Raw genomic sequence first — 21,469 nt, 5'->3', positions numbered from 1 at the left:
CATCGTTTAACTAATTGTGAATAACTTTTACAGCAATGTACAGATGGAACTTACACCAGTACAACAGGGGAGAGTTCATGTGCAGTATGTACTCAAGGTTCCTACTGCCTCCCTGTCATACCAGATAACTCTACAGATAACATCAAAGATTGTCCACAAGGATATTATTGTCCTCAAGGTGAGAAAATAGAATTACCTCCCATTATTGTATCATAATAGATAATTTCTGTAAGGAAAGGTGTTTAATACATGTTCTTTATGTTATAGTAAAATATACAGTGTCAACAATGATCTAAAGAACTGCCACTTCTAAGCAAGACCAAGACCGTCTCTATAATTGACTAATTATGCAACACTCTTTAATACTATAAAAGAGGGACAAAAGATACTGGAGGGACAGTCAAACTCATAAATCGAAAATAAACTGACAACGCCATGACTAAAAATGAAAAAGACAATCAGACAAACAATAGTACACATGACACAACATAGAAAACTAAAGAATAAGCAACACGAACCCCACCAAAAACTAAGGGTGATCTCAGGTGCTCCAGAAAGGTAAGCAGATCCTGCTCCACATGTGGCACCCGTCATGTTGCTCATGTTATAACAAATCTGGTAAGGCTAATTCGGGAGGTCACATTCATGAAAGGGATGGGGATTGTAGTTACAACATAAGGAATATATCGGATATCATCTGTGAAACGGTTATTCCATAACGGTCAACCAACTTGTGATGGCGTCCGTAAAATTTATGAAGGGATGATTTCAACTTCACCATTTGGAACTTTTGGTTGAATAGCTTACTATCCTGCAAACAAAACAGCAACACCAATAACTGGTGAGATCATCCTACAGAGAATATCATTTCCAAACAACACAAAAATATAAAAAAAACATAGATTTGATTTGCATATTGGAAAAAAAACACATTTCCTAATACTAGATAACCTTGAAATAGTATTATGAACTATTTCAAATATATTTTTGCACCTCAAAATACAGTGTTAACAAATTTGATATAACATCAAGATCTTTAAAAGGCTATTCAATATTATAGTGATACCAAAACTAGAAGTTCTGTAGAAGAAAGATTAAAAATTTGAAGGAAAAACTACGATTTTAATTTTTTTAACAGGTACTGGAAGAGATTGGATGTCCTGTCCATCAGGGACATATTCTAATGCGTTGAGTCTGTACGAGGAGAGTCAATGTTTACCATGTACTGCTGGGAAATATTGTATGGGAACACATCTTACTACTGACAGTGGAGATTGTTCTGCAGGTATGGTTTGTGTTATATTTTAAAGTACTTTTTAAAAACTGTTTTACTAATATTTTAGAATTATGATTTCATTTCAATAAATAAAACACGAAAATTGTTTATATAAAGGAAAGGCACATGCATTTGCCTGATAACAATTTATGATTAATATGTTTTTAAGAAGAAGATTGAGATATAATAATGAACTGAATTTGAATGGTTAAACGAAATCACAAAAATGACACGCTAAAAGCTAAATTATCAAGAGAAAAAACATAATCCCACATTAATTAGCTGATCCTCTTTACAATGGGAGCAATTATTAAAGCAGTGAAAATATGCTATATTAATTTGTTAACATAGGTGGAGGCTTGCTCACCAAAGGTTCCTTCATTTCTGTATTGATTGTCCAAAGTATTTATTGCGCAATCCCAATCTAACACTATTTCTTATCTTTCAGGCTACTATTGTACATCAGGAGTGGATCGTTCAATGCCTGGAGCCAGTAACGACACAGCCACAGCAAACTGTTCCTGTCCATCTACGACTTACTTCACTGGTGTGGGAGGTATCTGTCCAATCGGTCACTACTGTCCAACAGGTACTGATGTACCCAAAGAATGTCTGGCTGGAAGCTATACTGATATGATTGGTCAATCTGCATGCACAACATGTCCAGAAGGATTTTACTGCCTGACCAATGCTACAGAATATTTGTCAACACCTTGTCCAGTTGGTATGTATCTTATTACAAAGCATTATTGTGTAGTCTGAAATTGCCATTTTAAGTGGTTTAACTTTAAGGAAAATATGTGGATGTTTGAATATATTGTTGTTTTGCGAAATTCTGTTAACAAGCATTTGGGAAATATGTACTTCAATAAACATTTAGATTTATAGTTCACCTATACTCATATAGATAGAAATAAGCAGAAAATTAACTATGGCAATTTTCCAGTTTTAGAAAAATTTCAAATTAAAGACACAAATTTCCACCTTTATATAAGTCTCAGGGAAAAAAAATAAGGACTCATATTCGAGAGTAAAAAATTTAAAGAAAAGTGGTAAAAAGAATTTTTATAAACATGTTCAGAGAATGTAATGTAATATAATGTATTATTTCTACCACTGTTCTTTAGGTCAATACTGTCCAAATGGTACACAGTTTGGAACACAGTACCCATGTCCAGCAGGAACATACAACCCATCCACACAGAGAACATCACTGACCGATTGTATTGACTGCCCTGGTGGAGAATATTGTGAAGGAGTAGGTAACTCTGCACCGACTGGAAATTGTACAGCAGGATGGTACTGTTCTGGTGGTGCAGATAGTCCAAATACAACAACAAATGGCGGGAAATGTCAGCCTGGATACTATTGTCCTGAACGTAAGTTGTTGTGGTAGAACAAGTTATTATTCGAAATGTAAATTTAAAATGAAAATATAATAAAAAATTATATGTAAGTATCACCATAATTTTAAGAAACAATAAATCCCATGGAGGTTATTCTGTTTACTGTTAACCAACTCATTTTCTCGGATACTTTATTTTGCATTTTACCCTTTCTGGACCACTACACGGCTATTTAATTTTGCATTTTTCTGACTTACTTCATGAAGTTTAATAAGGAATAATCCAAGTTTAACATATTCGTGACAATTTATATTCACGTTATTTTTCTACTTGAGAAAGTTGCGAAAATAAGTTAGTTTACAGTATTTGAAAATTTCATTAGATTTTGGTTTATTTCATGGGAAGAAAGGTCAATTTGACTTATTTTTAAAAGGAAAATCAATTAAATGCATCAATAAAAGAGCTGTTGTGTAAAATTGATATTGGAAGTTCAGAAATTTTTGTGTGTATTTATTAATATGATTGTTGAAGAATGTGCAGAAATAGGAGATTAACACCGCTTGCAAATAATGCTATCAAAATTTAAAATGAGTTATTTTTACAAAACTTTCTCCTTTATAGTTTTTGTAACATACAGAAATGTATTTTGTTTTTAAATGCAAAGAAATGTTTTTTATAAAAAAATATTTGTTTTTGATTCATTCCAGATTCTTCTGATCCCACACCATGCCCTGGAGGCCAGTTCTGTCAGTTTGATGGTCTAGACATGCCAACAGACAACTGTTCTGCTGGGTACTACTGTATAGCAAGGGCAACAACTCCAACACCAACAGATGGCACTACTGGTGACCTTTGCCCTGCTGGATATTATTGTATAGCAGGAGCATCTTACCCTACACCATGCAGCCCTGGAACGTACTCTGGTAGTACAGGAAACACACAGTCTGGTGATTGTCTGCAGTGTAGCTTTGGAGAGTACTGTGGCAGCTACAATCTCACTGAAACAACAGGTAAAATGGCAAAATATGACCTTGAGTTGAAAGTTTTTCATAAAAAATCAAGAAGGCTTGTATTTGGTTCTTGCATGGATCTATTTACAAATTTTTAATGCTAGGTTAATATATTTTATCATCTTAGGATATGATTTTGTGCATTCTTTTGACAGAAAAGTAACCTTGGTCAAACCTACTATCCAAAAAATGACTGGGTTTATATTGCATCCTTAGACACAAATATTTTCTTGATCAAGGGAGGCAACAGGTGTTACAGAACAAATCTGTTCAGTGTGATGTGAGAAATATTTATTCATGGGTGAAATATATAACAGGCCATAAACATATATGAGAATGTTATATCACCGTAAGGAATTAGATGAAAAAAAAGGTAAGCTTTGAAAAGGTATTGTTGTAAAATTGCTTAAAAAGACCAAATATTTTCACAATTAAAAAAAAAATTAATAATTTAAAATATTTCATTTATTTTCCAGGAAACTGTACTGCTGGCTACTACTGTCCGCAAGGGCAGACAACTGACACCCCATTTTTGTGCACTGTCGGCCATTATTGTAAAGAAGGAACAGCGACACCTACAATTTGTCCAAGTGGATTCTATCAGGATTTGACGGGCCAATGGGACTGTAAATTATGCCCCAGTGGTTATTATTGTGACAACACAGCAGGAGTGGTTGTCGTAAATGACACAGTCACATGTCCTGAGGGATATTTCTGTCCAGAAGGTAGGATTTGACTATAGATTAGAGATTTTATGGGAGGGTGGGTCTTTCGTTTTAATTTATCATTTATTTGAATATAATTTTTGTATTTTCTCTCAAAATAAGTTGCATTTTCTCTGAAAATGAGAAGTCGGGACAGTTTCATTCAACAATTTGTTATTTTTAGGTACTGAGAGAAGCAACCAATGGCCTTGTCCACTAGGAACATTCAACAATCTAACTGGTTTGAATCAGAGTTCTGACTGTACCCCATGTACTGGTGGTTATTACTGTGGAATTGTGGGACAATCTACACCAACAGCTCAGTGTGATGCAGGGTATTTCTGTAAGAGATATGCCGAGATGTCAGCACCCAATCAAACAACAAATGCAGACACTTGTCCTCAAGGTACTAAAGATTACATTATAAGACCTCTGATGCAATCATATAGTGTCCAAAATATCATATATTTGGCTATTTTTGTAAGATTTGGGCCCTAGATGAAGTATTGTACAAAATTCTTGCCTCATGCCCTTGAACATGGCCTTCAATCGTTCAGTGAAATGATCATGTAGGGTAAATTTTGGGGATAAATGTCTTCTATGATAATTAGCCCATATATAGTATTAATGAATAAATGAATGTAATTAGATACTGGAACTGGAAAACTTGAAATAAAAACTTGTAAATATAGAGATAAATCAGTCAAAATACAGATTCTCAGCCACCATATACATGACAATGAACAGTCTCAGACTGAGACTCTCAGCAACCATATACATGACAATGGACAGTCTCAGACTGAGACTCTCAGCAACCATATACATGACAATGAACAGTCTCAGACTGAGACTCTCAGCATCAATATACATGACAATGAACAGTCTCAGACTGAGACTCTCAGCAACCATATACATGACAATGAACAGTCTCAGACTGAGACTCTCAGCAACCATATACATGACAATGAACAGTCTCAGACTGAGACTCTCAGCAACCATATACATGACAATGAACAGTCTCAGACTGAGACTCTCAGCAACCATATACATGACATTAAACAGTCTCAGACTGAGACTCTCAGCAACCATATACATGACATTGAACAGTCTCAGACTGAGACTCTCAACAACCATATGCATGACATTGAGACTAATCTAAACTCAGAATATCCAAAACATTCATTTAGACAAAACTTGCATGTTCATTAGCACATTATATACAAGATGCAAGAGGAAAATACTATTGATTAAAACCCAAACATTGTTGATTTGTTTTGTCATTTGGGTTGCTGTTTTATTAGCATCCACTATCTATAAATGCATTCTATCTACCAAATAATGTTAACACTAAAGAAATTATTATAAGTTAAAATAAATCCTTCTATTTAACTTCAGGGTCTTATTGTGTCATGGGTACCACTACTCCTGAGGCTTGTCCACCTGGATCATTTGGAGCCTCAACAGGATTGAGAAATGTGACTGAATGTACACCATGTACAGCAGGATACTACTGCCAGACACCAGGACTGTTGAACAACGAAGGTCTCTGTAATGCAGGGTACTTCTGTGTAGAGGGATCAGACTCTCCTAACCAAGAGATATGTACCAGTGGTCACTTCTGTCCACAGGGTACAGGTACACCTGAGAGATGTCCAGAGGTAAGTTATGTGATAAGCTGCTGACCCTTTATTATGTTTGTCCATAAGATCCTTTATTTAAATATTTTCCAAAAAAAGCATGTATAGTGATCTATAGCATTTAGTGATAAGAAATTACTGGTCTTGCATACTGAAAAAACATATATTTTTCACATGAGATTTATCTTTCAAGATTTTCTTTAGTAGATAATTAATATAAATATAAAACATATTGCAAGGTTGTTTTTCTTTTATAAATACCCAAAGTAATGATTTTAGATTTTAAATTTCCTTCAAAAAAGACTAGAAAGGTTGAAAAGTGAAAAAAAGTATGACAGGAGATTTTATCTAATAATATTACATAAGAAAGTATGCATGCAGTGCTATTTGACTTAGGGCTATTCCAGAAAAAAATGTATGGGGGGTTGGAAGGCAGTTTTTGTCAGCACCTGCCACCCAGACAATTATAATTGAGAATTATAGTGCATTATAGTGTGAAAAGTTGCTCTGATACCCATCACCCATGTATTATTAATATAATGTGCTATCCAACCCCCCCATACATTTTTTTCTGAAATAGCACTTAAGTAAAAGGTATACTACCTGTTGTTTTGTTTTGAAGATATTTTAAGAATTTGATTTCTTTCCTTCAGGGCACCTTTAATTCCTACACAGGATTAAACAGTTCTGATCAATGTACACCTTGTACAGAAGGACAATATTGTATGGACGAAGGTTTGAATGCTACGTCTGGACCTTGTGAACCTGGTTATTACTGCCCACCTGGGCAAAATTCATCTCGCCCATCAGACTATCCTTGCCCAGTGGCATATTATTGTCCAATCAATTCGTCACAACCAATACCATGTGACAATGGAACATACATGAATCATACCCAAGGATCAGAATGCTATACATGTCCTGCTGGTTGGTAAGTACAAAACTTATCTGCCTTGCTGCTGGTTGATAAGTACAATAGTTATCTCCCTTGCTAATGGCTGATATGTACAATAGTTATCTCCCTTGATGGTGGTTAATAAAAACAAATGCTATCTCCTTACTGGTAGTTATCACTCTTGCTGCTGATTGGTATATTAGATAATATGAAATTTAAAGTTCAAAAATTTAGCAATTTCAAGTGCATAAATATTGTAATCAACAGGATTACATAATAGATTCTATATTTAAACAGTCCATGAAAGAAAACTGTCAGAAAACAAAGCTTTTAGAATATTAGTTGAATTCTTTACATAAGTTTTAATGGTTTGTCACAACTAAATAAACACAAGACTTACAGATATATTTTTATATGATTGACTCTTTGTCTCCAGCTGATTGTAAAATTGTCAAGTATTGTTGTGTACCGGTAGTTGAAAATTTGATGGTTCTAAACCTGATATAATTCATACCTGTCAACTGACCCGTATTCTGCGGGTGTGACCCGAGATTTTCACAATTCTGAGGGATCACCCGGGACACCCGCCAGGTCATTGAAATAACCCGGGAATTCCGAAAATGACCCGATTTCACCCGTATTTCTTAGCCTTGAGATTGATTTCATAAGTAATATTCCTTTGAAATATCGGCAAATTCGTAATTCTTCCATGAACAGGAAGTTCATCTAGCTATGTAAACTGTCAAATGAAGTGACCCATGGCTTCACTTGACAGCTTTGGTGTCAAACACACTGTTAATTAACACCAATTACCTTAGCTTTAGGTCGTTAATAATTGTTTGTTTGGTTTACAAACATATTTCACCTAGAGAGTTACTTCCCCTTATTTGTCACCATTCAAAATTATTCCTTATATTTACGTTTTATGGGTGAAAAAGATTAAATCATGTAAATATAAAATTCAAATATATATTTAAAAATAACTTTCCATTATTTTTATACCTTTATACAATTTTTAAATAAAAATTGAAAATTATTTTTTACATTTATACTTCCTTTAACTGTATTACTATATTTTATCATAGTCTAATTTCCTCTTCAAACGGCTGATGGTATGTTTTATAAGACTACATAGCCAGTAGTCTCAAACATCTTAAAATTACATGAAAATAATTGTAGTATTTGATGATGACAAAAAGTAAAGAACATAAGACTGTGTTACACAAATTCATAAAAATCAGTAAAAGTGCAATGAAATAATAATTAATAGGATTTAAATGACTTAACCATTAAGTGAACATGCATTGATGTTTTGGTATCTTTGATATACATTATAAGAAAATGTACCATAAATACTGAAATTCAGCTCGAAAAAGTTCGTACGCGTTATGACCTGAGATTTGATTCTTCAATGCAGGTCATGGCCTGCATTTTCATCGTCACAGGTTGACAGGTATGATAATTGTTATCATGATATTTTAAATTTTATGACTTATAAATCTTCAGTAATTCAGTATTTTGATGTATTTACTTTTTCACATTAGGTATTGTCAACAAGGATCTGTAGTGGGTCAATGTCCGATCGGTCACTATTGTCCAGCTGGAACAGGATTTGATTGGCAGCAGTGTCCAGTAGGTACCTATAACAACGAGACTGGACTGACCATAGACAGTGAATGTAAACCATGTCCAGGCGGCCATTATTGTGACTCCCTAGGAATGTCTACGTCTTCCGGACAATGTCTGGCTGGTTACTTCTGTGAATACGGTGTAGATAGACATGATCCAAATGGAAATGGAACGTGTACTGGTCCAGGTGGGTAAACCTATACATACTACACTCCTCCCTGTAATTAATACTTTGATTGTTTTTTAACATATGGTTATAAACGACACAGTGAGGGAATCCTTACTTATCTAGGAAAGATTGCGCTGAATTTTTTCTAGTATGGCATTATTGATTATAATCAACAGGACTTTCTTTAATTTAAAATTGTACTATACTTCCTACGCAAATTTATTACTCTCTTCATCCCTGAAGTGTAGATATGGAGATTCATTCCCAGGAATCAAAATGCTGAAGTAATAAGTGCCACTACTATGAAATCTTATGGATCTTTATTAAGATGTTTCATAAAGTATGATACTTCTAATTAAAATTGTGAAATTAAAATGAAGTCCAGCTATCTTGTTTGTCTATTCAAAGTAATTTTAGTTTCTAATGGTTATTATAAAATCAGTTTTTGTAAATAAAAAAAAATACCTAAAATTTTATTGTGTATATAATAACAGGTAGTCAGACTGGAGTTGGAGGAATCTGTCCAGTTGGTCATTACTGTCCAATAGAAACAACCCATCCTATACCATGTGCTGCAGGATCATACAGTAATGTGACAGGACTATCTACATGTTACAACTGTCCAGAGGGATATTACTGTCTACAAGGTAAACATACATTATAATGAATTGATGCAAATCAAGTTTTGTCCATATGCTGATTAGACAAATTAGTCTGGTTTGGAATAGCATCAACAACATTGAAATTGAGCATGAAATAAGAGTAGCTGTGTGCAAATATTGTTTGGCTTGATGGCTTATTAAAAAAAACAATACAAATTTATAACTTCAACAACTTATATCTTTTCTTTGTTCAAAAGCACAAGCTTCAGTTGCTTGTATGAGGAAATACTTTCCAAAATTTCTTGTTTTTTTCTTAACCATCAATGTAAATTGAAAAGTATCAGTACTTTTAAGCCATAACCAAGGTACTGAGTACCAAGGGTGTTAATAGTCCACAAGGAGAGGTTAAATTCAAAACAGTAAATTTTCTTAGGCCAAATAAAATAGTATGTGTGGTTCCAGTTACATCTGAAGAAAAGTTAGGATAGATAGGTAGGGATTTTTTTTTATTTTATGGTTTTCTTTTTACATTGAGTCTATGGGAGCATCATTCTGACTTTAACAGTGCTTAATAAAAATGACAATAAAACCTTAAGGGTAGGCTAATTTCAAGACAAAAAAGAAGGGAAGGTAGGGTCACTGGAACCACACATATATTTTTATTTGGCCTTATACGAATACTAAAACATGTTATTAAAATAGAATAATGTTGTTTTAATTTTAGTATAGAAATGGATCTCAACTTAAATTATATGTACTTTTCACCCTATGTTGAATAAATATTTTACTATTTCAGTTTGCAGCAACATCTTTATATTCAAATCTTTTTTATTTTTTTATTTTGTTCAGGTGCTGAAGAATATGCAGCTACACCATGTGACCCAGGCTACTATTGTCCATCTGGTACTATTTCATCTACACAGTATCCCTGTCCTGCTGGTACCTATTACAACCTAACAATGGCAAGAGATGTAATGGATTGTCTCCCCTGTCCAGGAGGAGAATATTGTGCAACAGATGGACTCGGTTATCCAACTGGAAAATGTTCACAAGGTATATTTATAAGTTATCCCCCTTGAAGTTTTCATTTATGCATTATTCTAATGTTCAGTAGGTGTACTATTATCTGTTATCATAATTTGTTAATCCAATATAAAGATAGATATCTCCCATATATATGTTTATATCCATGAAACTAAGAATTACAGTTTAAAGATTTGATATCTAAATCAAAATTGAAGAAAAACAATCTTCAGTCATCTTTAGTTCAAACATCATTCATTTTCAGCTGAATCAGGATTGTGCTTTTAATTTGACATTTGTATTAATAGTATTATGACATAATAAGAATGCTATAATGTTTTAGAGAAAAAAAAATGATTTTAAAGTCATAATTTTAATATTTTATTAAAGAACCACTATGCTTCAGTAACAAAGCTCTCATATTACAAGATAGATATGTTTTTTGGCTGATGCAACCAACGATCAATCAATGTTTTATGGCAAACATAATTATCTTAAAGTAAATGACCAAAGATTCAAAATTATATTGCCTTTTCTTTACAGGATGGTATTGTACTAGTAATTCTAGTTCAGCCACACCCACTAGTCCTGAGGGTGGGGAATGCCAGGCAGGGTTCTACTGTCCAGAAGGATCTTACGCCCAACAACAATGTACACCAGGAACCTACTGTCAGACAACTGGACTAGCCACACCCACTGGCAATTGTACAGCAGGTAAATGTATTTTCTTGTAATAACTTTAAAGTGAAAACTGAGATTTAAGGTAGAAATTGGTTAAAAACAACAAGAACAAGCCAAATGCATATAAAACCAACATTAAAATTTATAAAAAAGGGGGATGGGCAAACCTCCTTCCATGTTTATTCCAGTCTAAAATATGAGTATTTTAACATGATTGGATATCGAAGGTTGAATTTCAACCTCCTGTACCACCATCCTGATGTGCTAAGCAACAAGTGCTATAACCATAATTTGAAATTAGAGATCAGTACATGGACCATTTGTGTTGTTCATGCCAGTTCTGTTACTTATTAGAACACAGTTAAATCACAATGAAATGAGTTGAAGGTGTTATGCTCCTTTAAGTTAAAAATTGTACTCGATTATTATTAAAGATTCATCTTGTCTTAAATGACAGAGAATATATTATAGACATATGTAAAAAGGCAAGAACATTATCCCATAATTTGTTTATAAAACCAGCCACAAACATCAGTTTGTCCAAAAATTGTTGTACTTTTGTTTCAGACCTCATTGAACATTTGTTTTGGAGTTAAATTGATTTTTTACTGGTTTGAAAGTTGATGTCTTATTATTTTAGGATATTACTGTGTATTGGAGGCTTCAGTCCCCAACCCAACTGACAACATAACAGGAAATGAATGTCCAGTCGGTCACTACTGTCCAGAGGGAAGTGCGGACAAACAACCTTGTACCATGGGTTATTATCTTGACGTTACTTTACAGGACGAAATCATTGATTGCAAACTTTGCCCAGGTGGTCAGTACTGTGCAGGATCTGGTCTAGAATTACCTACTGGTAACTGTTCTGCTGGGTACTACTGCTCTGGTGGTCAAAACATGTCAATGCCTACAGAATACAAGTAAGTATATGCAACTGAAGTAACTATTTAAGATTAAAGCAGGCAGTTGTCTCCCTTGATGCAGCTTCTTAAAGGAGACAGTATTAATTTAGTATTTTATAAAAAGAGTTACAGCACAACAGACCACACCCACCATCCTTAAAAGATAGAAGCTAAGCAAACAATAGCAAACAATAGCAAACAACACATGGTCCAGGTAGCTTAACTTGGTACAGACATTAAAATACTGACAAGCAACAGAAAAATGGCAAAGAAATCTTTAAAATAATTCAATCAATTTCATGGGGATGTGTCTTCTATATGGTAGGTATACAGAGACATGTCACTGGTATGGGTCACTTTTTGAGAATTTCAGATATATATAAATGGGGTGCAATTTCAGGGACGTAATATTCCAATGTATAGGCATTTATATGTCAATGAGTCATGGATATTCAAAAGATGTGTGTCAAAACTGTATCCAAATTTATACATTGTATGTTGAGACTCACTGTGATCAATTTACAATAAAATGTTCAAACTGTATTGAACATCTGCAGTATGGGTATTTATGTATATAACTTAATATTTTAACCATTGCAGCTGTCCAGTTGGCCATTGGTGTCCTGAGGGTACAGATGCAGCCCTCAGATGTGAGAATGGAACATACCAAGAACAGGAAACACAAAGTTTGTGTAAGATCTGTCCATCTGGCTACTTCTGTGATAATACTGTCAGTATTGTTGTCCTTGACAACACAACGACCATTTGCCCGATGGGATACTATTGTCCAGAAGGAACGAGGTACAGCTTGGAACACCCATGTCCTATTGGAACCTTCAATAACAGAACAGGTATAATTACTCATCTGATTTTAAGACTTCATTATTCTACATAGACCTTTTTTCTTGTGGCATATATATTTTGTAGGAATGTTCGATATCATGTTATAGCTGAAAAAAAGGAAATTTTATCATGTCTATTTTGTTTGGTCAGAAGTTTTATATGTTTTGAAACTGCAGACATCTGGCATAATTTTCAATACTCTATTAATTTTTTTTTTTTTTTTACAATTTATGAAGTTTGAATTATATGTCTTTTTTTCATATTTTTCCTTGTTGAATATGATTATTTCCATCTTAATGGGAAAAAAAACCATTCACAATATGGTTTAGTAATACTCTTTTTTAACAGCACTTGATTAAATCAAGGTTTAAAATCTAACCAAGAGGATAAGTCAGATACTCATGCACAGATTTTGATACATGGTATGAATTTTACTTTTACTTATGTTTGTAGGTCTTCAAATGGAATCAGATTGTACCCCATGTTTAGGAGGATATTATTGTCCTATGGTTGGCATGGTAACACCAATTGACATGTGTGACTCAGGATTCTTCTGTAAACAGTCTGCCAATATCTCAGCACCAGATCAAGGTAGGAATTTATGTTCTTGTCAAATGTGTGAAATCAATGTTTTTTCATATCAATTTCTGTTGAATTTTTTGCTAAAACATTTCTAATAATATTGTGAACAATTATTTAAAAAATTGGAATGCTGCATACAATTAATGCTTTCAAAATTAAAAATGATACTTTTTAATTTGTGAACACCTGTCATGTAGCAATTTTGGCAAAGTATAAAAATTGCTAAGGTTGTAAACTATAATTATTTTGTTGATTGTAGTGTTAATAAAGAAAATTTGATGTCAAATATTTTCCAATGCTTATTTTTTTTTTGGCAACTTAGATTTTACTGTGAATGAAAGTATTTCTGTTATGATTTTAAGATTCGATGCTAATATTTATTGTTCTTTATATTTTTAGGAGTGGATGCTAATATTTGTCCAGAAGGATATTACTGCCTGGTGGGAACAGCTAATCCTATCCCCTGTCCCAAAGGTACCTACAGTAATGGTACTGGACTAGAGGCTGAAGTGGACTGTGTACTATGTCCAGCAGGAAGTTACTGTGCTGAAACAGGCTTGACCAATACCAGTGGTCCATGTTCTGAAGGGTGAGTTAATCAAACTGTGTTGAAAAAGGCATTGCCAATACACCTTGTTCATGATCGGTGGTGAATAATGTTTGATTGATGGACTCTTTCAGAAGTTGCACATCTTTTCTTGTAAATAATTTTTTGCAGTCTCAATCACTTCCACAATGACAGTGATGGTCCTTGTAAATGAGATGTTGATCAATCCCAAACTCTTAATCAGTGGTTTCCCCACTATGCAATGCAATATCTAAATATTGTCTTTAAATAATAGCGCTAGTACTAAGTTATATCAAACATACTGTTGATGATTGGAGACTTATGTACTACACAGTTGAAAAGAGGCACTGTATGTTTCTTTTCATTTGGTGATACACCTTTACAAGCATATTTTCATAACTTGCCATTTTAAAATTTCAGATACTACTGTGAGATAGCCTCTAACCATTCAAGAAGAGACATATGCCCTGTTGGTAATTATTGTCCTGAAGGATCTGGTTCCCCAACTCCATGTCCAAGTGGAACCTATACTAACACAGAAGGTCTGGCAAACGTAACCCAGTGTACATCATGTGATCCTGGAAAATACTGTAATGATACAGGTAAAACATACTTAAGTTTAAATGTGAAATTCTGTTGAAAAATAGTGAATTTATGGTTTGTCGGAAGTTCATCCGTTTACAGGGAAAAGAAACTTTAATAATGAGCCATTCAAAATAGTTTACATTTCATAGTAATAAAATTGAGAATGGAAATGGGGAATGTGTCAAAGAGACAACAACCCGACCAAATAAAAAACAACAGCAGAAGGTCACCAACAGGTCTTCAATGTAGCAAGAAATTCCCGTACCCGGAGGCGTCCTTCAGCTGGCCCCTAAATTTGAAACAAAACATTGCCATCCAGTATGCATGAAATATCTACTTAGGATCTAGAGATATTGGATGAATCTTTATGGGCAAATACAAAAGTTGTTTGATGATGAACAGCAAATTGCTTAATTACCATTTGCACGAAAGATGTTGAATAATAAATGTCTTCACAAAAAAGACCTGCAATGAAAATTGCAAACAGCTTGCGCAATGAGTTTTAGCACACGTCGCTATGTACAGGGCTTTGAACATACAAAAATGATATATACAGGTTGCATGGTCTTTTAACCCATGTTTGAACTTTTAACAGGACTTTCAACATATACTGGAGATTGTGATCCAGGATTCTATTGTCCAGGAGGAGATTCAGTACCAAACCCAGTTGTTACGCCTTGTCCAATTGGTCTTCATTGTCCAATGGGAAGTGGTCTACCAGTACCATGTGAACCAGGAAGTCATACCAATCTGACACAGCAATCAGAATGTCTGATTTGTCCTGCTGGATTCTATTGTGTACCAGAAGAAGTTATTCAAGGTATGTTTGCCATTTTCAATATCACGCTGACCCTATTGTTAGCTTGATCTTCATTTGAATTACTACAACAGTATTCCTAAAAGATGACATGGCTTTTTATGTAAATTTCTCTCAATATACAGAAATAAAATTAGAAGAGGTCACTCCTTTTCTTTTCCCTTCTTTTTTTTGAGGGGGTTGGGAGTGGGGTTATGGTCAAAGAATGAAAAGTTGATAAGCACTGATATTTCTAACTAAATCTAAAACTTCCTGTTTCACATGTGATCTAATAAAACTACATTTTAATAGACAACTTTCGAGTTCGATGCATTTCCGTCAAAAACTTTGGTTTTAGTGAACGTCACTCGTGCGTTTAGGTGCGTCATGACTTCCGTTTCAATGTTGAGCGAGTGGTTGAAAAACTATAAAGTTATATTGCACGAATAATTCGGCAAATCAAACTCTCATAATTGACAATCTGCACTGCTGTCATTAGGGAATTGTGATAAGTTACCTACGGAACAAATATTATTTCTAGTTTACACTGCAAAATGACGACCAAGTAGACGCTTGATGAATGTTTATAGTGCAGGGATACAGGCGATCCCCTCTATCTGGTAAATGATGTCACAAAGGTGTGTATAATTGACGAGTTTTCTCCGGTGACGGATGAACTCGAAAGTGGTCTATTGGTTCTAATTTCCCCTCAAAGTCTCATATGATGAAATATAAATTCCTTCTTTTAAATTGATATTATGATACAACATAGAATGTATATTTATTTTCTTGGTTACAGGAAATTCAACATCAGGATACAGGTCATGTTCCAAAGGATTTTATTGTCTGGCTGGAACAGGAAGGAACGAGTCTGCTTGTCCAGCTGGAACATACAGTAACCAGTTAGGTCTGGCTGACCAATCAGAATGTCAACAATGTACTGGTGGCATGTATTGTGATAGGACAAATCTTACAGCACCAGTAGCATCATGTGACCCAGGATACTATTGTTCCATTGGTGTAGACACCCCAACTCCAACAGGGAACCATACAGGAACAGGAGGAATTTGCCCACTGGGATACAAATGTCCTGGCGCAACTGTACTACCAGAAGGCTGTGAACCAGGATCATACCAGGTACAGTAATTGTATTATGGATAATATATGGCCTGCAACGCAAACTGTCCAGAAAAATTTCAAGTGTTTTGCCTCTATTCATTATTAAAGTATGATACATGTAGATAAACAATACATGTCTCGCATTTTTGCGCCTGTCCCAAATCAGAAGCCTCTGGCCTTTGTTAGTCTTGTATTATTTTGACTTTTAGTTTCTTGTGTACAATTTGGAGTTTAGTATGGCGTTCATTATCACTGAACTAGTATATATTTGTTTAGGGGCCAGCTGAAGGAAGCCTCCGGGTGCGGGAATTTCTTGTTGCATTGAAGACCTGTTGGTGACTTTCTGCTGTTGTCTGCTCTATGGTCGGGTTGTTGTTTCTTTGGCACATTCCCCATTTCCATTCTCAATTTTATTCTTTTGATAGAAATATCCACACTTTATACTCTGTAATTGAAAAATAATAATATTGGTCTTCATTTTATAAAAAAAACTTTTATCTTTTTCAAAAAGTATGTCATTATATTGTAACAACATGTAAAATGCTCTGTTGCTGAAATATTTAGAGCTTTGTTGCTGAAATATTTAGAGCTCTGTTGCTGAAATATTTAGAGCTCTGTTACTGAAATATTTAGAGCTCTGTTACTGAAATATTTAGAGCTCTGTTACTGAAATATTTAGAGCTCTTTTGCTGAAATATTTAGAGCTCTGTTACTGAAATATTTAGAGCTCTGTTACTGAAATATTTAGAGCTCTGTTACTGAAATATTTAGAGCTATTACCTGAATGTTTAATAATGTAACAACATGTAAAATAATTGGCCGTAGTATTTTAGACTGGTACTATAGTCACAAATGAAATACCATATACTTATAGATATATGTATTTTTTAGGATCAAGAGAACCAAGCATCATGCAAACCATGTATGGCTGGATATTACTGTATTTCTAACAGTACAGACTACTCTGACAAGATATGTCCATCTGGTCACTACTGTCCAACATCTACAGAGTATGATATACAGTATCCTTGTCCAGTTGGAACCTTCAATAATCTGACAGGTAAGCTCTCAAAATATCTACCTGGTTCATTGTCACATGACATTTTCATGAAGCTTGAAATGTGATGATATTTTGAGTTCATGGCTCAACACCTTCCAGTTAACAGAATATTTATTTATTTTAACACACAATGGCCATTTATGAACCTTCATTGCATTTTTCTGAGACTACAAATCAGGGCATCCTGAAACTCTATATCAAGCTTCATGTGAGCATGTTATACTGTCTGGTGAGTTTCTCTCTCAAAGCTTATCAACAACCTGTTTACTAATGCTTAAAGCAGAGTTATAATTAGTCAGCAATACCAACTTATTTATTTTATTGGTAAATACAACATACATCTTCATTGTGCCTTAAGTAGATCATATTTCTTAATATATGAATGGTTTTTTTTTATATTTTAGGTCAAGCCAATGATTCTGCCTGTGAACAATGTAGCCCAGGACATTACTGTGCCTCTCCAGGACTGTTTATGCCAACAGACATGTGTGACCCTGGATGGTATTGTACACTTGGGTCATCATTAGCCCAACCCACCTCACCAGAAGGTGGCAAATGTGTGGCTGGTCAGTACTGTCCTCAGGGAAGCTCCGCCCCCTTGGGTTGTGAACCTGGACAGTATTGTGATGTGGACATGATGAGCAGTCCACGTGGTGACTGTGCTACTGGTTATTACTGTAACAGCAACTCTTCAACAGACAAACCAACAGGAACTGGAGGTAAGGGAGATAACTCATGATAATTTGCATATGATTTGCATATCTACTTATTCTCATTATATAATGTGATTGGTCTGTAAGCATTTTTGATTTGATAGACCATGTCATGTTGATAAAACAACTTTTCTAGCCTATGTAATCTCTATGTCATTTCTTTGTGGTATAGTTGTGTGCAATACATGTGAATGGAATCCTGGGGTTTCAAAAAAAGTCAAAGTTGAAAGGAAAATTGAATGGTTTTTTTAGATGAAAAATGTTTTAACGTTATTTTTGATGAGATTGGGAGTTACCTTTTCAGACATTGCTCAACTTATTTATTAGCGACTTGAAATTTTGCCTTCTCTTCAGGAGATTTTCTGTTGTTCATTTTTTATCATTTATTTATTTTGTAGGAGACAGATGTCCCCCAGGCTATTATTGTGAGGTCGGAAGCCACACCCCTAGTCCATGCCCACCTGGATATTTCCAGCCAAGTTACAGAGCAGAGAATGTCACCTGGTGTATACTGTGTACAGGAGGCAAATATTGTAATGCTTCAGGATTGTCAACAGAAGATGGAGATTGTGATGCAGGTATGTTAGGGGTGATAAATTCCGAAGCAAACCATTTATTTAGGGTCTTCTGCATGTGTAGTGAAAAAAATGTTCAAGTATACTTAATTGAGATAACTGATTATATAAACCCCCACTCTAGATATGTATTCCTGTTTATTAGTTATAACAAGATGTGGTATGAGTGCCAATGAGACAACTCTCCATCCAAGTCATAATTTGTAAAAGTAAACCATTATATGTCAAAGTGCATGTCTGTACTTCTTGTCTTTCAACAAATATTTTCTTCAAATGTATCTTAGAATGTGTAGAAAGTACCAATCAGAATAGCTTCATATTTGGTAAGCAGCTTTACAGTGATCAGTTGTATTTAACGTTTGGGCATTTTTCAGATGCCACAGATATCTACTTCCTGTTTGTGGACACATAGAAATATTCAATATGTTGAATGAACTTTTTTTCACATATTTCTCCTGTATCCATTATACTTACTACAAAATGATCTCTCAAATGATGAGCAGGTCCATAGTGATAAGTTGTAATTGCAGAGAGCTATTTTGGATCTGTTAAAATATCTTTCTCTTGTTTTCTAATACTTTGAATGAATTACCGATGAAGTATACGTTCTTCTATTGCCTAACATTGAAATATATGATTTAATGTGAGATTAATTATGTTTTAGGATATTACTGCCCCGAGGGCCAGGTTGTCAGAGATCCCTCAGCATACCTGTGTCCAGCAGGGTATTACTGTCCACTGGGGTCACCTAGTGAGACATTGTGTCCGTCAGGGTCATACCAAGATGAGACTGGTCAGTCAACATGTAAAGATTGCCCTGAAGCTTTCTATTGTGACAGTTCTGTAGGACCAATAGTCAACTACACACTTTATGTGTGTCCCGAAGGTGGGTTTAATGTTATAATGGGGAAGTGTGTCCTGAAGGTGGGTTTAATGTTATAATGGGGAAGTGTGTCCCGAAGGTGGGTTTAATGTTATAATGGGGAAGTGTCTTCAGTTTTAATATGTTTTCATCATATCATAAGGAACCATATATTAAGGGCATACGATACAGTTTTGATCCCGTATTTACAGTTTGATAAAAATTTCCATATAGACTATTTTTTACCTGATTAAATCAAATATGTAATAAAAAATATACCTTCATGTGCTACTTTTTGAGAAAAATGAGGCCGAAATTTTGTATATTTGCTGAAAATTCGGATTTGTGGCCGTATTTTCCCTTTAGAAAGAAAGACATAACTTTTCTGTTTTAAAAGATAAACACAAATTGTTTCTTGTTAAATATTTGTAATTTCTGTAATTTATAAGTATCCTAAAAATTTATACATGCTTTATTCAGAAATAACTCATATTTATCAAATGTTCATGAATGTAGAAAAAAACATCATTTTTTGCTGTATATTTATCAAATTTTAAAAAAATGCACTATTTACGTTTACATGAAAATTGGCACACATAATCTTCTCACGTAATTAAACCAAATGGCATTTTTAAAAAGAGGGGTCCATGAACTTGTTTTCAAGTTAAATAAGTTTGAATGGTAAAAATCAGTCAAAAACTGAATCTTTTCACGATAAGTCATAGTTTGACGTCGCGAAAATAACAATTTACGTTAGCAACGTCATTACCTCCCCTGTAACGGTATCGTATGCCCTTTAAGATTATTGTTTAATGGAAAGTAAATTTAAGACTTAAACAATATTTTTTTTGATTTCGCACATATTTTTTGTACAGTGCGTTGAAAATGACCTATTTTCCAGTACTTTATACACCCTTCATAAATTTATTACTGTTGGCAGTGTTTTTGGAGATATTATTGAAACTTTTATTAAAACTTAGTTAGTTTTCTTATGGTAATTTTGTTATAAAGGAACAGATCACCCTTATTCGATCTTTAGGGATAAAAAAGCTATTATGGTAGTGATTTTCACTTCATAATATATTGTTCAGATGAAAAAGATGTTTTCCACCCGATATTTATATCTTGTTATTTTATTTTAATATTATGATTGTAAAGACAAAATTTTAAAGTCAGTACTTGTGATTTCAGGTCATTATTGTCCAAATGGAACCAAAGTTTCCAGCCAGTACCCATGTCCAGCTGGAACATTCAACAATGGAACAGGTCTTCGGTCAGATACTGAATGCTCAGACTGTCTAGGTAATTTGTCTTTATAGTCATATGTACAAGATAAAAAGGAGAACATAAGATTTTGGACAGCTGTAAAGCAACTCATATTGAATGATACATTTTGGGGGATTTAGCCCTTTCTTGCCAATTTCAGAAGGATGTTTTGATATCCTGACTTCGTTGATGTATTCTTGTAAGGGAAGATCCTATTTTGTAATAATCTGAAACAATTTAAATTCACTATAGTTTTGGTCTTGTGAATAGCTTGCAAAAATTAGTCGGATAACAGTATGTATTTGTGTCCATTTTTAAATTTCTAACTATTATCTTTATTTATAACAGGTGGATATTACTGTACCAGTGGTACAACAAACCCATCCTTACCCTGTAGTGAGGGTTTCTTCTGTCATACCGGAGCCATGACTGCAGCACCAAGTCAAGGGGTCAATGCTGACGAGTGTCCAGTCGGTCACTACTGTCCAGAACAAACAACTGAACCAATAAAGTGTCCTAGAGGAACTTTTTCCAACAATGTCAGACTAAGGAATGAATCAGATTGTACTCCATGTACTCAAGGTAATAATTTATAGAAAAAATAGACTTAAATGTGCTCTGTC

At 34.3% G+C, this 21,469-nt stretch overlaps 1 protein-coding gene across 1 annotated transcript in view; it reads left to right on the top strand.

The window, feature by feature from the left end:
• The window catches only part of LOC139503561 (uncharacterized), a 139,517-nt gene that overhangs the window by 63,996 nt on the left and 54,052 nt on the right, over positions 1-21,469 (top strand). Inside the window, exons 53-78 of the mRNA XM_071293363.1 lie at positions 34-178; positions 1,139-1,285; positions 1,725-2,000; positions 2,404-2,655; positions 3,330-3,632; positions 4,109-4,357; positions 4,521-4,742; positions 5,732-5,994; positions 6,627-6,904; positions 8,413-8,684; positions 9,161-9,313; positions 10,118-10,321; positions 10,835-11,005; positions 11,613-11,895; positions 12,478-12,728; positions 13,174-13,311; positions 13,702-13,891; positions 14,291-14,472; positions 15,051-15,275; positions 16,051-16,388; positions 17,262-17,430; positions 17,835-18,149; positions 18,542-18,721; positions 19,383-19,604; positions 20,772-20,882; positions 21,195-21,428. Of these exons, the coding sequence (XP_071149464.1) occupies positions 34-178; positions 1,139-1,285; positions 1,725-2,000; positions 2,404-2,655; positions 3,330-3,632; positions 4,109-4,357; positions 4,521-4,742; positions 5,732-5,994; positions 6,627-6,904; positions 8,413-8,684; positions 9,161-9,313; positions 10,118-10,321; positions 10,835-11,005; positions 11,613-11,895; positions 12,478-12,728; positions 13,174-13,311; positions 13,702-13,891; positions 14,291-14,472; positions 15,051-15,275; positions 16,051-16,388; positions 17,262-17,430; positions 17,835-18,149; positions 18,542-18,721; positions 19,383-19,604; positions 20,772-20,882; positions 21,195-21,428 (5,773 nt within the window). The remainder of the gene's footprint in view (positions 1-33; positions 179-1,138; positions 1,286-1,724; positions 2,001-2,403; positions 2,656-3,329; positions 3,633-4,108; positions 4,358-4,520; positions 4,743-5,731; positions 5,995-6,626; positions 6,905-8,412; positions 8,685-9,160; positions 9,314-10,117; positions 10,322-10,834; positions 11,006-11,612; positions 11,896-12,477; positions 12,729-13,173; positions 13,312-13,701; positions 13,892-14,290; positions 14,473-15,050; positions 15,276-16,050; positions 16,389-17,261; positions 17,431-17,834; positions 18,150-18,541; positions 18,722-19,382; positions 19,605-20,771; positions 20,883-21,194; positions 21,429-21,469) is intronic.

This window comes from Mytilus edulis, chromosome 14 (genome assembly GCF_963676685.1).
Source record: "Mytilus edulis chromosome 14, xbMytEdul2.2, whole genome shotgun sequence".
NCBI classification, from domain to species: domain Eukaryota; kingdom Metazoa; phylum Mollusca; class Bivalvia; order Mytilida; family Mytilidae; genus Mytilus; species Mytilus edulis.
The sequence above is the reverse complement of the archived record's forward strand: the minus strand, read 5'-3'. Positions and strand labels throughout refer to the sequence as shown.